Below are 12,766 nucleotides of genomic sequence, written 5' to 3' on the forward strand. Positions count from 1 at the left end.
TTCGGCATGAGTTCGATTCCCGCCTGCCCCAGAGGAGATACACATGGTGCCGCAGACCTCTCCTGACCGGCCTGCTGCTCCCCTCAGCAGTGTACTTCGTCAATCTGCCTGTTCTGCTCCCTGCTCTGTCTCTGGTGAATCCTTTCACCCTCTGCATCTCTGGCCTGTACCCCAGTTTTGTATGAATAAAAAAAAAAAGATTTAATTATGCAAGCAGATTGGGGTACAGGCCAGAGATGCAAGGGTGAGAGGATTCACCAGAGACACAGTGGGGAACAGAACAGGCAGATCAACTGAAATACACTGCTGAGGGGAGCAGCAGGTGAGGCAGAAGGGGTCTGCTGCGCCATGTGGGTTAATTCCCTAGCTGGGGATCGAACTTGTATTACTTAGATATCTTACTTTTTTGTTTTTGTTTTATGTGCCAATCCTTCTTGGGACTTCAGTTCTTGCACATGTTTTTAAGAGGTACTTAATTTGTGAAAATGAGTAAACCATGTAGATTCTTGCTACATAAAGTAGCAAACAAGTATTTGTGATACTAGTAAAAAGCGAAGTATACTTTTCACCCAGAGGCTTTCAAACTATTTTAAGAATGTAATTCTTCAGATAATGTCATTGGTATGTTCCTTTATCTTCCTCTAAAAATACCTGTAAAGAATCCCAGCCCTGAAAATGTTGGTAATATTAGTGAAGGTTTTTCATTTAAAGAAAAATCCTAGGATTTTTCTTGGGAAAGCATATAAAACATTCCACTGCAGATCTAGGAGTGTTTTAAGAAAATGAAGCCATGCCAGAAAGAGCTGTGTAGATCTGTTGAAGGAGTTGGAACATTTCAGTATTGTCTAAAAGAGAATGGGGAAGAAAGTATTTAGATTGTGAGAGTGTGTGACAGGAATTGAGTCACATGTGGAGTTTTCAGGAGTCCTGTAATGTAAGGTAAGCCAAGAAGTCTTCAAGGTGTGGTCCAGAAATTACTCAAGAACTATGACATTATTTATGTGTTCAGTGAGCAAATATTTGTGGGGCGAGAACTGAGTGCCAAGAACTTTGGTGACCATGGACAACGTAGATTCTTGGCCAAAAGTCAAGAAGCTATTACTTGATCTTAAAGAAAATGTAGCACTGAAAGACACTATTAGTTCAGTAGTTACAGGTGTGGGGAGTTTTTTTATTTACTTATTTATTTATGCATATAAGAACTGGGGGACAGGTCAGAGGTACGGGAACGGGGTTGAGAGGACTCAGCAGAGACACAGTGGGGAGCAGAACAGGCAGATGTACTGAAATACACTGCTGAGGGGAGACAGGAGAGGTTGACAGCGTCATGTGGGTCACCTCCCCGGCTGGGGATCGAACTCTTGCTGCAATGGTCGCCAATAGCTTCATAGTGCTGCTTTAAACCCGTGCGCCACCAGGGAGGGCCCATGTATGAGGAATATAAAGGGAAAACCTAAGTGAAAGGGAAGACTTCTCTGAGAAAGTAACATTTTAGTTCAGATTTGAAGAATGAAAGCAAAAAAAAAAAAGAGCAAAAGTTAGCAGCATTGTTTCAGGCAAGAGACTTGTATGCATAAGACCAGAGAATAGGGAATCTGGGAGAGTAGTATGGCATAACGAGCAGTTTTTCAACTGCTTCAAGGAATAGAAACTACAGTGCATCAGTGGCTTAAACAATCAAGCCTCTTGTATGAAAGTCAAGGTAGAATGTCCAGGCAGTTAGAATTTTCAGAGGCCTGTTTCTGTCCATCTTGTGCTGTCCTGTGGTATCCTCTTCCACAGGAGTCACTTAACCCAGTGACTCCTTCAGCTGTCTTTTTTCACATTCTAACCAGCAGGAAAGGAGAAGGGGAAGGAGAGAGCCATAGCCTTTCACTTTTAGGGTATAGTTCACATCACATTAGCTCAAACCTAGTCACATGGTCACACTTAGCTGCAAAGGAAGCGGGGAAAGATTTTGATTCGGTGCCCATATATTCTCCCAAAAATCAGGATATAATTGCTGAGGAAGAGGAGAGCAGATATATTAGTTACAGTAAGCAAATTTTGACTCACATAGGTCACATGTGGTTTGTAGTCTTTGGCTTACTGCAAAAACTTATATTCTCAATGCCATTCTCATGGGGCAAGAATTAGGTTTTCCAAAATATACATCAAAAAAATCTTTGAAGAACCATTTTTTGGACTCCTTTAAGCCCCTGTAGATCCTAAAATTGAAAGGCAAATACTGTCCTGTGACTTTTATATTTATAGTTTTATATTTATAGTTCTATAAATCATAGAATGCAGGGGGAGACTAAGGTTAGAGAAGCAGTCAGGGTCCAGACCATGAGAGTCCTTTGCAGCCTTATTGAATAGAATTTTGGAAAAAGTGGGCTTGTAAGCAAAGTGCCTAAGGGTTGTTGCTGCCTGTGACAAGCCGTTGGAGAAGGGCCAAAGTGGACCCAAGCAGATCATTTAGTAGGTTATTGTAAAAATCTAGCTAACGACTGGGTGGCTTGGGCTAGGATGTGAGGGTTGTTGCTGCCTGTGGCGAGCCGGTTGGAGAAGGGCCAAAGTGGACCCACACAGATCATTTAGTAGGTTATTGTGAAAGTCCAGCTAAGCGATTGGGTGACTCAGGTTAGGATAGTGACAACTAAATGGCACAAAGTGGACAACTTTGAGAGCTTTTTAGGAAGTAGGATAAGAAGTTCTTGTGGTTCAGATGTGGGTAAGGGAATAGAAGGTAAAAGGAATTGAGAATGATTCTGACATTACTGACTTGAGCAATTAGAGAGAGATGATGGTACTGTTTATTGAGAAAGAAAACATCTTTGGGCTCAAGAGAAGTTTTGGAGAGGGGAGATGAGTTCACTTTGTTGGGTTTAAGGTGTCTATGAAACAACTAAGTGGAGATACTTCTCAGATGCTTATGAGTCTGAAGCTTTCAGAAGACTTCATAAGACACGGATCATCATCTGGTTACATGTTGGGTTTTTATGAGAAAATAGTCAATTCTGTCCTGTTACTCTGATGAGGATTTTTTTCCCTTTCACTGACCAAGATGTATAGTTGTATATGGGACTATAAAGCTGTGAATAGTTTTACCTTCCTATTATAAAACACAAGATCAGTAATCACATATGTAGTAAAATAAATGTTACAGAGTCATACATACTGCAATAAGAACTGGTGATATACAAAACGTTGTCAGTTCTTTTTTTTTTTTTTTAAATCCCTAGGATAATCTAGAACTGTCACAATTTATTAAGTATCCACATAGTGCTCACATGGTGTGCTTGAAAGTCTTTTACCTCACTCTCTATATGGTGTTAAAAAATATGGTGCTGAGGCCCTCCCTGGTGGCACAGCAGGTTAAAGCACAGCATTGAGAAGCTAAAGCCACTCTAGCATTCGTTCGATTCCCGCCTGCCCCAGAGGTGACCACATGGAGTGGCAGACCTCTCCTGGCCCGCCCACTGCTCCCCTCAGTGTACTTCGTTAATCTGCCTGTTCTGCTCCCCACTCTGTCTCTGGTGAAGCCTCTCACCGCCACTGAGCTTCTGGCCTGTACTCGTGTTGGGCTCTCCCTGGTGGCGCAGTGGGTTAAAGCTGCATTATGAAGCTCTTCGAAGCCACTGCAGCACAAGTTCAATCCCCCAACAGGGAGCTGACCCACATGGTGCGGCAGACTTCTCCTGACCCGCCCACTGCTCCCCTCAGCAGTGTACTTTGTCATCCTGCCTGTTCTGCTTCCCACTCTGTCTCTGGTGAAATCTTCTCACCTGTACCTCAGTTCTGTATGCATAAATGAATAAATCTTTAAAAAATATATGGTGTCTGATAACCTAGGCCAACTATGTGTGCCTGGTGGGTGACAGCTATCAAACAGAGGAGGAAGCTACAGGGTTCAGGACTCAAGCTAGATTCAACACTGACACTCAAATATGGGTCTTCTGACTCCAGACTCTGCTCCCATTTTCCTGTAAGGAACTGGTTCTTTGTGGTGATTGTTCTTTAGTCTCAAGAATACCTAACTTAATTTTTCCCTTTGTGTGAGGCAATGGGTGGCATCGGCAGCCAACATGGAGCAAAAGTGTCATGCATTTTTATTGAAACCTATTTACCTTTATTAGAGTTGGAGCAGGGAAAGTTGGGACTTGGGGTGGTACAAGTGAAGGCTTAGCCAAGGTTTAAACACCTGCTTGGGATAATCTCACTGTGATTTTCTGGACTACAGGCCGAAAATGGTAATTAAATTAGTAATAAAAATAAGACTGTCTTTGGACTTGAATAATTCTATCTTTGTATCTCAGGTCTACATCTGCACTTGTGAAACTGTATTGTGGTATTTTAATACAAGGTTAACTTTGTGAAATAATAAAAAAAATGTTTTTATAGTAGCAACTGACATGATGAGTTACTTTCCCATCATTCTCTTTTTTGAGAATAAGCAGGATAGAATAGGTTACTATCATTAGCATACATTCCTTATTATTATCATTATTATTTTATACATATATAATAGTTTATTTTTACATCATTTTGTCTTTTTCCATCTCATTTGCATCCCCTTGGGCTTCCCATCACCAACATTCCTTACTGTTTAATGCTAAGAGTTTCACATGTTTGTTCTTTCACATGTTTGTTCTTTAAGCTCCTGATTTGCATTGCCATTCATGTCCACCTAGGTTGTCTTATTTCACATACCTGTGACATTAGCTTGTGTGGTATCTTGAAGGTCTTGGAGTTGTACCATGGACCAAAGTTTGAAACATTATTGTTTTATAGTACAACACACCTTTTTCATAATAGGTGTGGTTGAGGGAGAAGGACTCTGGTTTGATCACAGAGAGCATTATTTAATCGAATCCTGTGTAGAACAGGAATAAAATTAAAATTAAATTCGTATTTGATACCAGAGATGAGAGATTAGATATATATGCTCTTATGATGATGTGCTTCTAGAAAATCATGTAGACTCTTAAGACAGAAAAAGGGTGAACACAGGATTATAACCAAAGACTTTAAGAATTTCCTATGTGTAGGCTTTATTTTAGTAATTTGCCACATTAATTTTGGAACCTGCTTTCTAAAATTCATTGAATTGCAAGTTCTGAGGGAAGGGGACCATCTTTGTTCACTTGTTCATTGTCTTAATATAGTCCTGGCTCCTTGCCAGTGCTCAGTAATTGTTTTCCTCCATAGTGCCCTAAGATTGATTTAACAAATTGAATAAAATGCAGTCCTCATTCTCCAACCTTGTGTTTTATATTCAATCTGTAACCTTTAATAAGGCATTTGTTGACATTGGCAGAAACAGTTATAGTTTTAGTGAAAACTTAAAAAACTCTGAGTCACTGTTGCATTTATTTTTATTTATTTATTTTTAAAGATTTATTTATTTATGCCTGCAAGAAATTGGGGTATAGGCCAGAGATACCTGAGGCAAGAGGATTCACCAGAGACAGTGGAGCAGAACAGGTGGCTTACCTGAAACACACTGCTGAGGGGAGCAGCAAGTGAGACGGGAGAGGGCTGCTGTGCCATGTGGGTCAGCTTTCATACTACACTGGGATCACATTCATACTACAGTGACCGGTAATAGCTTGATAGTGCTGTGTCTTCAACCCCTGCACCATCAGGGAGGCCCCAGTCTCTGTTGAGTTTAGAAGAATTTTGGAGAAAAATACCATCTTGGGCCCTCCCTGGTGGCGCAGCGGGTTAAAGCACAGCACTAAGAAGCTAAAGCCGCTTCCGCATGAGTTCCATTCCCGCCTGTCCCGGAGGTGACCACATGGCGTGGCAGACCTCTCCAGACCCGCCCGCTGCTCCCCTCAGCAGTGTACTTCATCAATCTGCCTGCTCTGCCCCCACTCTGTCTCTGGTGAAGCCTCTCGCCGCCCCTGAGCCTCTGACCTGTACTCCAGTTCTGTATGCATAAATAAATAGATCTTTAAAAAAAAATACCATCTTGGCATTATCATGTCAAAAATATTAATCAGTGAATTTGAAATGGCTTTGAACCCAAGATATATGCAATTAGGACTATGAACATGTAATTCTCTTCTCTTTCAAGGCAGAATGTGAGAAATGTGGGTATGTACCACAAAGATAAAGCAGACCACAAACATTGTTTAAATTTCAGTTGCATCCCACAGGGTCTCTCCCCAGTGCCAGAGAGATCAAAATGAATGTTTCTTCGCATTGGTTGGAGCCTGTTGTCTGATCTCTCTCCTGTCTGACCTCATCTCTCCTTGTATGAGCCCTGAGCCATAGCCAGTGATATGCCTGCCTTGTCCTGTGTGTGGCCTTCACTTCTGGCACCTTTTCTGTGTCCCTTGCCTTGGCACTGTCACCTGGTTAGGACCAAGTCTGCTTTGTGACATGATTCAGATGACTTCTGCATAGTGGCCGGCTGTTGAAGCCCTTGTTTCCTGTTCTGTGCAGGTCATTGGGCCCTTAGAACACACTGTCTGGTCTTGTTCTCCAGCTGTGCTGTGAGGCCCCCCAGTCTCCTGCCTGCACTGCTGCTACACACAGGAAGTCTAAAGTGTGTGATGGCCCTTGATGGTATGAGGCAACGGGGAAGAGAGGGGTTCTGGGTGAACTGGAGGGTATTTTGAGCTTTGTACTTTTCTGTTTGAGGATGTTATAGGGCAGGGAGAGGGGCACCCCAGGACCCCCAAACCTGCTTGCTCTATATAGGTTTCTGCCATCCACTGCATCAAGACAAAACATGTAAGACCTTTAATGGAAAGGAACTTTAATACAATTAGTGTGCAATACAGAAAAGACAAAGAAGTTACCCATCCCTTAGTGGGTAAAAATCCACCCAAATGGAACTGGCCCAAAGCAAGGCCTGAAAGCCCGCTACAAGTCTAAAGCATCTTCCAATAGGACCATAGAAAAGGATCACAACCAGCCAGAAGTCTGGGAGGAAAAGAGCAAACTCAAAATCAAGATAAAAGCTGCCATTGTTAACCTCCCTCACCCACATCTGTTTCAACCTGTCCAGGACCAGGAGGCAAGCGCAGCTTCTTCACCTGTCTTTCTGCTCCACGTGCCTCCTCCAGGTCTCCTCCTGGCTCTCCTTCCTGCTCCTTCAGTCTTCTCTCCAACCTCTTCCCCCTGCTCACCTCCACCCTCCTACTGGTGGGGCAGGAAACCTTGAACCTCCCCTTTTCCTGGGACCACCTGTTACAAGGAGATAAAGGTATTACTAGTTTCTTTTGGAGACAGTCCTGATCCAGGAGAGCTGTGGGAGGAAAGGTCATATCTCTGTTTTGCCTTTCCCTGATTTTCAAAATACCACGTCATCATGGTCCTGTCTTGCTTTAGAAAACTTCAGTGGCTCCCTGCTGCTTTCAGCATCAAATGTTAGTCTAACTTTTAGGTCTTTGTACCTTTCTACTCTTATCCCCAGTGCTTTTTAACTAGCAGGCCTGTTTCCCATGTATGTGCTCCCTTTCTCCCCCTTCAACTTTTTGCACTATCCTAAGCCCTCCCCATGTTCAAAGACCACATAGGGACATTTAACTGAAGCAGAGTTTGGGAAAGTTTTCACCAAACCAAAGCTTGAGAGACTGGAAGGAATTGCTTGGCAATGGAAGGCTATTCTGGGTGAAAGGTGCTGCACATCCAAATATATCGAGGTGAGAAAGAACATGGCAAATTTGTGAATGTCCTCTTGTGGCACCTGAGTTGGTTGGGACCTTAGTAACCATGACATGCAACCTGTCTTCTTCCCTTCCCCCATAAAGTAATTCCTTTTGTAATATCCTGTGTAGTTAGTGATATCAGCATGTTAGTGATATCAGCATGTTTGCTGCTTTATCTATCTATCCATTCCCCTGTTCTTTTCAGAATTGAACCCTGGAGCCAGCTGGCTTTAGGGCATATCCTTGTTCTCCCATCTTTAGGCTCTATGCCCTTCCTTGGTCAACTTATATGACTCAGCATGTCATCCGCCTCATCTGTGAAAGGAGACTTGTAGTGACATCTGCCTACACGTAGTGGATGTGAGGACTCTGTGAGTTAAAGCCCTAGAACAGTACCGAATGTGCATTTAAGGCTCAGTAAATGCTGCTTTAGTGGTATTCTTTTTCTTTGTTGTTCTAGCTCGTGCACTTGGATTGTTTATGCTGTCTTCCATGTGACAACCCTTTTAGTGCTTCTCTTAGACATGGAATGTGAGTTAGTTTTACACATGAGTAAACTAGGGCCTTAAATGGACAGGTGACCCGCCCAGCTAACAAGCAGCAGAACCAGATCTAGATCTTTTGGTTTCTGGCACGTTCTTCCAGGTTGAGCCATGGTGTGCAGCCTTCATTCAGCAGGCCTGCTGTGTTACATTCTGCTGGTATGCGCCCACAAGTCTGGTCTGTGATAAAATTGGCAAATTCTCATGTATGGACCACAGACTAGATACCAGCCCTGGTTTAAGGAGCTTAAGCAAGTTACCCTCAGTTGCCCTCAGGCCAATTCCGATGGCTACAAATCTGTATTCAGTCAGCAAGTGGGCTTTTCTGTGTCTTGTCTACAAGGTGGACGAATATCAGCTTCTAACTAGATTGTAATAACTATTTTAAGTTTTGTAGTTTACCAGGTGTTGTCTTGTTCATGAAACCTTTGGAGCTTCACAAGTTAAGAAAGAATGCTGGGAAGAGGATTGGAGGCTAGAGAGGTCGGGAGTATTATGCCAAGCCTCACAGGGTAGGCCATGCGTCTAGCACCGCCCTTCGTCCCAATTTCCTCCTTCAGCTTGATTATTAGACTTGTAATCTCTCACACTGCTAGCGTAGTGCCTGCACTTGGATGTTGCCTGAACAGTTACTATGTGGAAGGCAGAGCATGCAGCAGAAATGAGTCAGGAGAGGAGAAGGAAAGTACACCCTTCTGCAGAGAGTGAGTCTTGGCTCTATGGAAATTGAGGGTGTTGCTCTGTTAGAGTGGCAAAGGTAGTCTTCTTTGCACTACATCTAGAGTCTTAAGTTGAATTTTGGGCCCCACAAGGCAGTGAGTTCAAACTTTTTAGAGTAGGTGATTAAATAATGAAATAATAAAATGGTATAACAAATATCAAAGCACAATGATAAGAAAATGTATTACATTGTTTCACATAACTTTTATTTGAATTATGCTTGAATTAAGATAAAAAATGTATTTCTTAGAGTGGATCACCCAATAAAACTTGAGAAACCTGCTCTGAAGTTTATTGTCAAACTAGAGGGGTCCTGCAGTGACAAGCCAGCCAGAAATGAGGCTAACGCCATACCAGACACCTGGTTGAAGGACTGGAGAGTTTGGGGAAACTCAGAAGACAGGGTCGTGTTTTCAGTGGCCTGCCTGCTGTTGATGTTGTGAGTGCCCCACAGGCGGTAACTTTAGGGACGCAGGTTTCGTTCGTCACGGAAAAGGAAGGTACTACTGTCACAATTGGCCAGAAGGCAGGGCATCCTGTATCACCAATGCATGTCACAGAAATGCTGGAGAAGACAGGGTTCAAGAAGTGCATGGACGCGTGCTTTAAGATGTGTAGGTCTGTTCCAGTGGGGTGATCTGCCCTCTCCAGCTCTGATATTTTCCAGTGGTCCTTGGCACGTAGTTAGACCTGAGCTTCTCAGACTTCTTGGCCAGCCTGTCTCTTCTCGGCCAGCCTGTCTCTATTCTGAACTCTGTCCTCTTCATCTCCCTCTCTGCATCCTCCCCTCCTCCCACCTCCCCCCCGCACCAGGCAGGGTATAGTTCTCACAATCTGCCATGCTCTGTCTCTACTCAGGGTGACCTCCCCTTCTTCACATGCTGGTTAGCTCCTGGTTAGTCATTAAAGCTCAGTTCAAGGGTCGTTTTCTCAGGGCTGTTTTTCCTGAACACAGCTCCTCCACCTGGGTTTTTGGCTTCTAGAAGTGTCTATTATCTCGTTGCATAGTGCTTGATAGAGTGGGGTCCAAATCATACCAAAATTCAAACCCAAGCTCCTTCATTTACCAGCATGAACCATGTTTGAACAAAATGTTTAAACTCTGTCATTCACTGGAAAAAGTGTACTACCTGCCTTTAGTGTTGTGGAATATATAAGTTGATTGAGGTGAAGGGCTTAGAACTCTGCCTGGTGCAGGGTAAATGCTCATTAAATATTAGCCTTGATAGTTCCTATATTGTTGTCCCAGCTGTTACCAGATCTGACAGGTGTAATAGTTGGGATAGTTACGAAAGAGAGGTAATAATATAGGAACTATCAAGGCTAATATTTAATGAACATTATTAATTAATTTTCTAGGCTTTTAGGTTATTGAGGCAAGGAGTCTGCACTGTTCATCATAATATCCACAAGGCAAGCACAGGGTTAGGTATGTAATGGCTGTTTAACATACACTGAATGAGTGAGGATCCAAAGGTTTTGTGAACAGTAAATTGGGTTCTGTGAAGTCTTGAGGAAAAAAAAAAGAAAAAGGTAAAATTTAAAACCCTTTTTTTTTTAAAGATTTATTTATTTATGCATAGAGAAGTGGAGTACAGTAGGTCAGAGGTGCAGGAGCAGTGAGAAGATTCATCAGAGGCAGAGTGGAGAGCAGAACAGGCAGATTTACAGAGTATACTACAGAGGGGAACAGCAGGTGAGACAGGAGAGTTCTGCCATGCCATGTGGGTCACCTTCCTGGCTTGGGGTCAAACTCAGGACATAAAGATAATAGCACTGAGGCTTAACTCCTGGGCCACCAGGGAAGAACAGAATTGCTAAATTATATGGTAAATCTATTTTTAATATTTTGAGAAATCTCTATACTATTTTTCCATACGGGCTGTGTCAATCTACTTTCCCACTAACACTGTGTGAAGTTTCCCCTCTTTTCCACATCTTTACTAACATTTGTTTCTGGTCTTTTTGATATGAGCCATTCTTACAAGTGTGAGATGGTATCTCATTGTGGTTTTAATTTTCATTTTCCTAGTGATAAGTGATGACCATTTTTTCATGTTCCTGTTGGCTATCTGTAGGTCTTTATAGAATGTGGTATATGTTTTCTTTTTGTTGACTTGTATGAGTTATTTATAGCTTTTGGTTATCAGCCCCATCTCAGATATATAATACGAAATATTTTTTTCTTACGCAGTAGAGTGTCTTTTTGGTTTTCATAATTTCTTTCCTTGTGCAGAGGATTTAGTTTGTAGTTCCATTTGTTCATATTCTCTTTTGTTTCTCATGCCATTAGAAATACATACTGCGAAGCCAATTTTGGAGAGAGTTTGCCTTTGTTTTCTAATACATACATAGTTTTGGGTCTTATGTCTAAGTGTGATCTCTTTGAGTTAATTTTTGTGTATGGTAAGAGAGCATGGTCAATTTCATTCTTTTCCATGTAACTGTCTAGTTTTCCCAGCACCATTTAGAATTTCCTTACTTGAATATATAGTCTTGACTCCTTTGTTCTAGATTAACTATTTGTATAAATGGGGGCCAGTTTCTGGGCTCTCAGTTCTCTTCTATTGGTCTGGCCGTCTTTTTATTCTAATGCCATACTGTTTTAATCTTGTTAGCTTTGCAACAAGAAATTGCTCTCTTGAGAATTGTAAAAATATGTATTTTTCAAGATTGAAATGTATACATTTTCTATCTGTATCTTCCTAATAATTTCAACATTTGGAACAGATCTGATGTTTTTGCATCTCTTATCTTGTAGGCCTTTGCCCAGTTTGATGCTGAGGGAGATGGTACAGTTGATGCTGAGAACATGTTGGAAGCCCTCAAGAATTCCAGTGGAGCTAATCTCCAGGGGGAGCTGAGCTACATCATGAGGCAGCTGCAGGCTTGTTCACTTGTTCCAGGTAAGACTGGTACCTGAATGCTGAATGTTAAGAGAGCCCTTAGAGCCAAAATAAGCTTTGCTATACCACAGGTTGTAATTAAGCAAGCTGGTGGGCACCTTGAAATAAATGGGCTTCTTTAGACACATGGTCTGAATTAAGTGTTCAGTGTCATCATCTCTTATTCCCAGTACAGTGATGGTTGAACAGTTTTACATTTTTGTCAGCCTTAGTTCTTGAGGTTACTTAGTCTCACTCTCTCAAGAAGTCTTCCCAGGTTCCTGTGGGATGTTTTCTTAGCATGCTGCATTTCTTTTTTGGAACGTTATAGTGGTAATCAAGTGTTTATTTATTTGTTTGTTAAATGTCTTTATTCTTTTACTGTTAGTTCCATTAGGACAGGGACCTTTTATTTCTTGTCTGTCTTCATATAATAGCACGTTTTTTGACACATGCTAGTTATTCAGTGCTTGTTTTTTGTTTTGTTTTGTTTTGTTTTTTGGAAAGCTCTCATTCTAAGTTTAAGTAAAGTTGCTTGCATTTAAGAAAGAGTTCTATATTGTGGAAAAACTTTGCTGATGTTTTTGTATAGTTTCTTTTGGGGACACAATCAAAGACAGAATGGTGATGAAATTATCCTTTTTTTTTTTTTTTTCTTACTTAAGGACTTTTGCTGCTCAATGCACTTGGTTTAATACTTAGTGTAAAACCTAGCTAGGACAGCAATGGAGACAAAATAGGTTTGGCAGATTGATAAATATAAATCTGATTACCCCTGACCTCTGGCTTATTGCTGAGGATGTACTGAGCTAGGGAAGAACGGTTTTTGTATCTGAAACAAGAACATACCCTTCTAGTTTTTCTCAAATTGTCTTTAATTGTGTGACTTTTGTAGAGCATTAGAGCCTGTACATGTTAACTTTTTCCAACTCTCATGGTAGTTAAAATGATGCCTTGAATTACGTTTAACTAATTT

General features: G+C 41.7%; 1 protein-coding gene across 1 annotated transcript in view; it reads left to right on the forward strand.

The window, feature by feature from the left end:
* Positions 1-12,766, forward strand: part of ZZEF1 (zinc finger, ZZ-type with EF-hand domain 1) — a 100,396-nt gene that overhangs the window by 1,871 nt on the left and 85,759 nt on the right. The window contains exon 3 of the mRNA XM_012726093.1: positions 11,667-11,811. Within this exon, the coding sequence (XP_012581547.1) occupies positions 11,667-11,811 (145 nt within the window). The remainder of the gene's footprint in view (positions 1-11,666; positions 11,812-12,766) is intronic.

Source organism: Condylura cristata, unplaced genomic scaffold (assembly GCF_000260355.1).
Source record: "Condylura cristata isolate star-nosed mole 26May11 unplaced genomic scaffold, ConCri1.0 scaffold00017, whole genome shotgun sequence".
Lineage (NCBI taxonomy): Eukaryota > Metazoa > Chordata > Mammalia > Eulipotyphla > Talpidae > Condylura > Condylura cristata.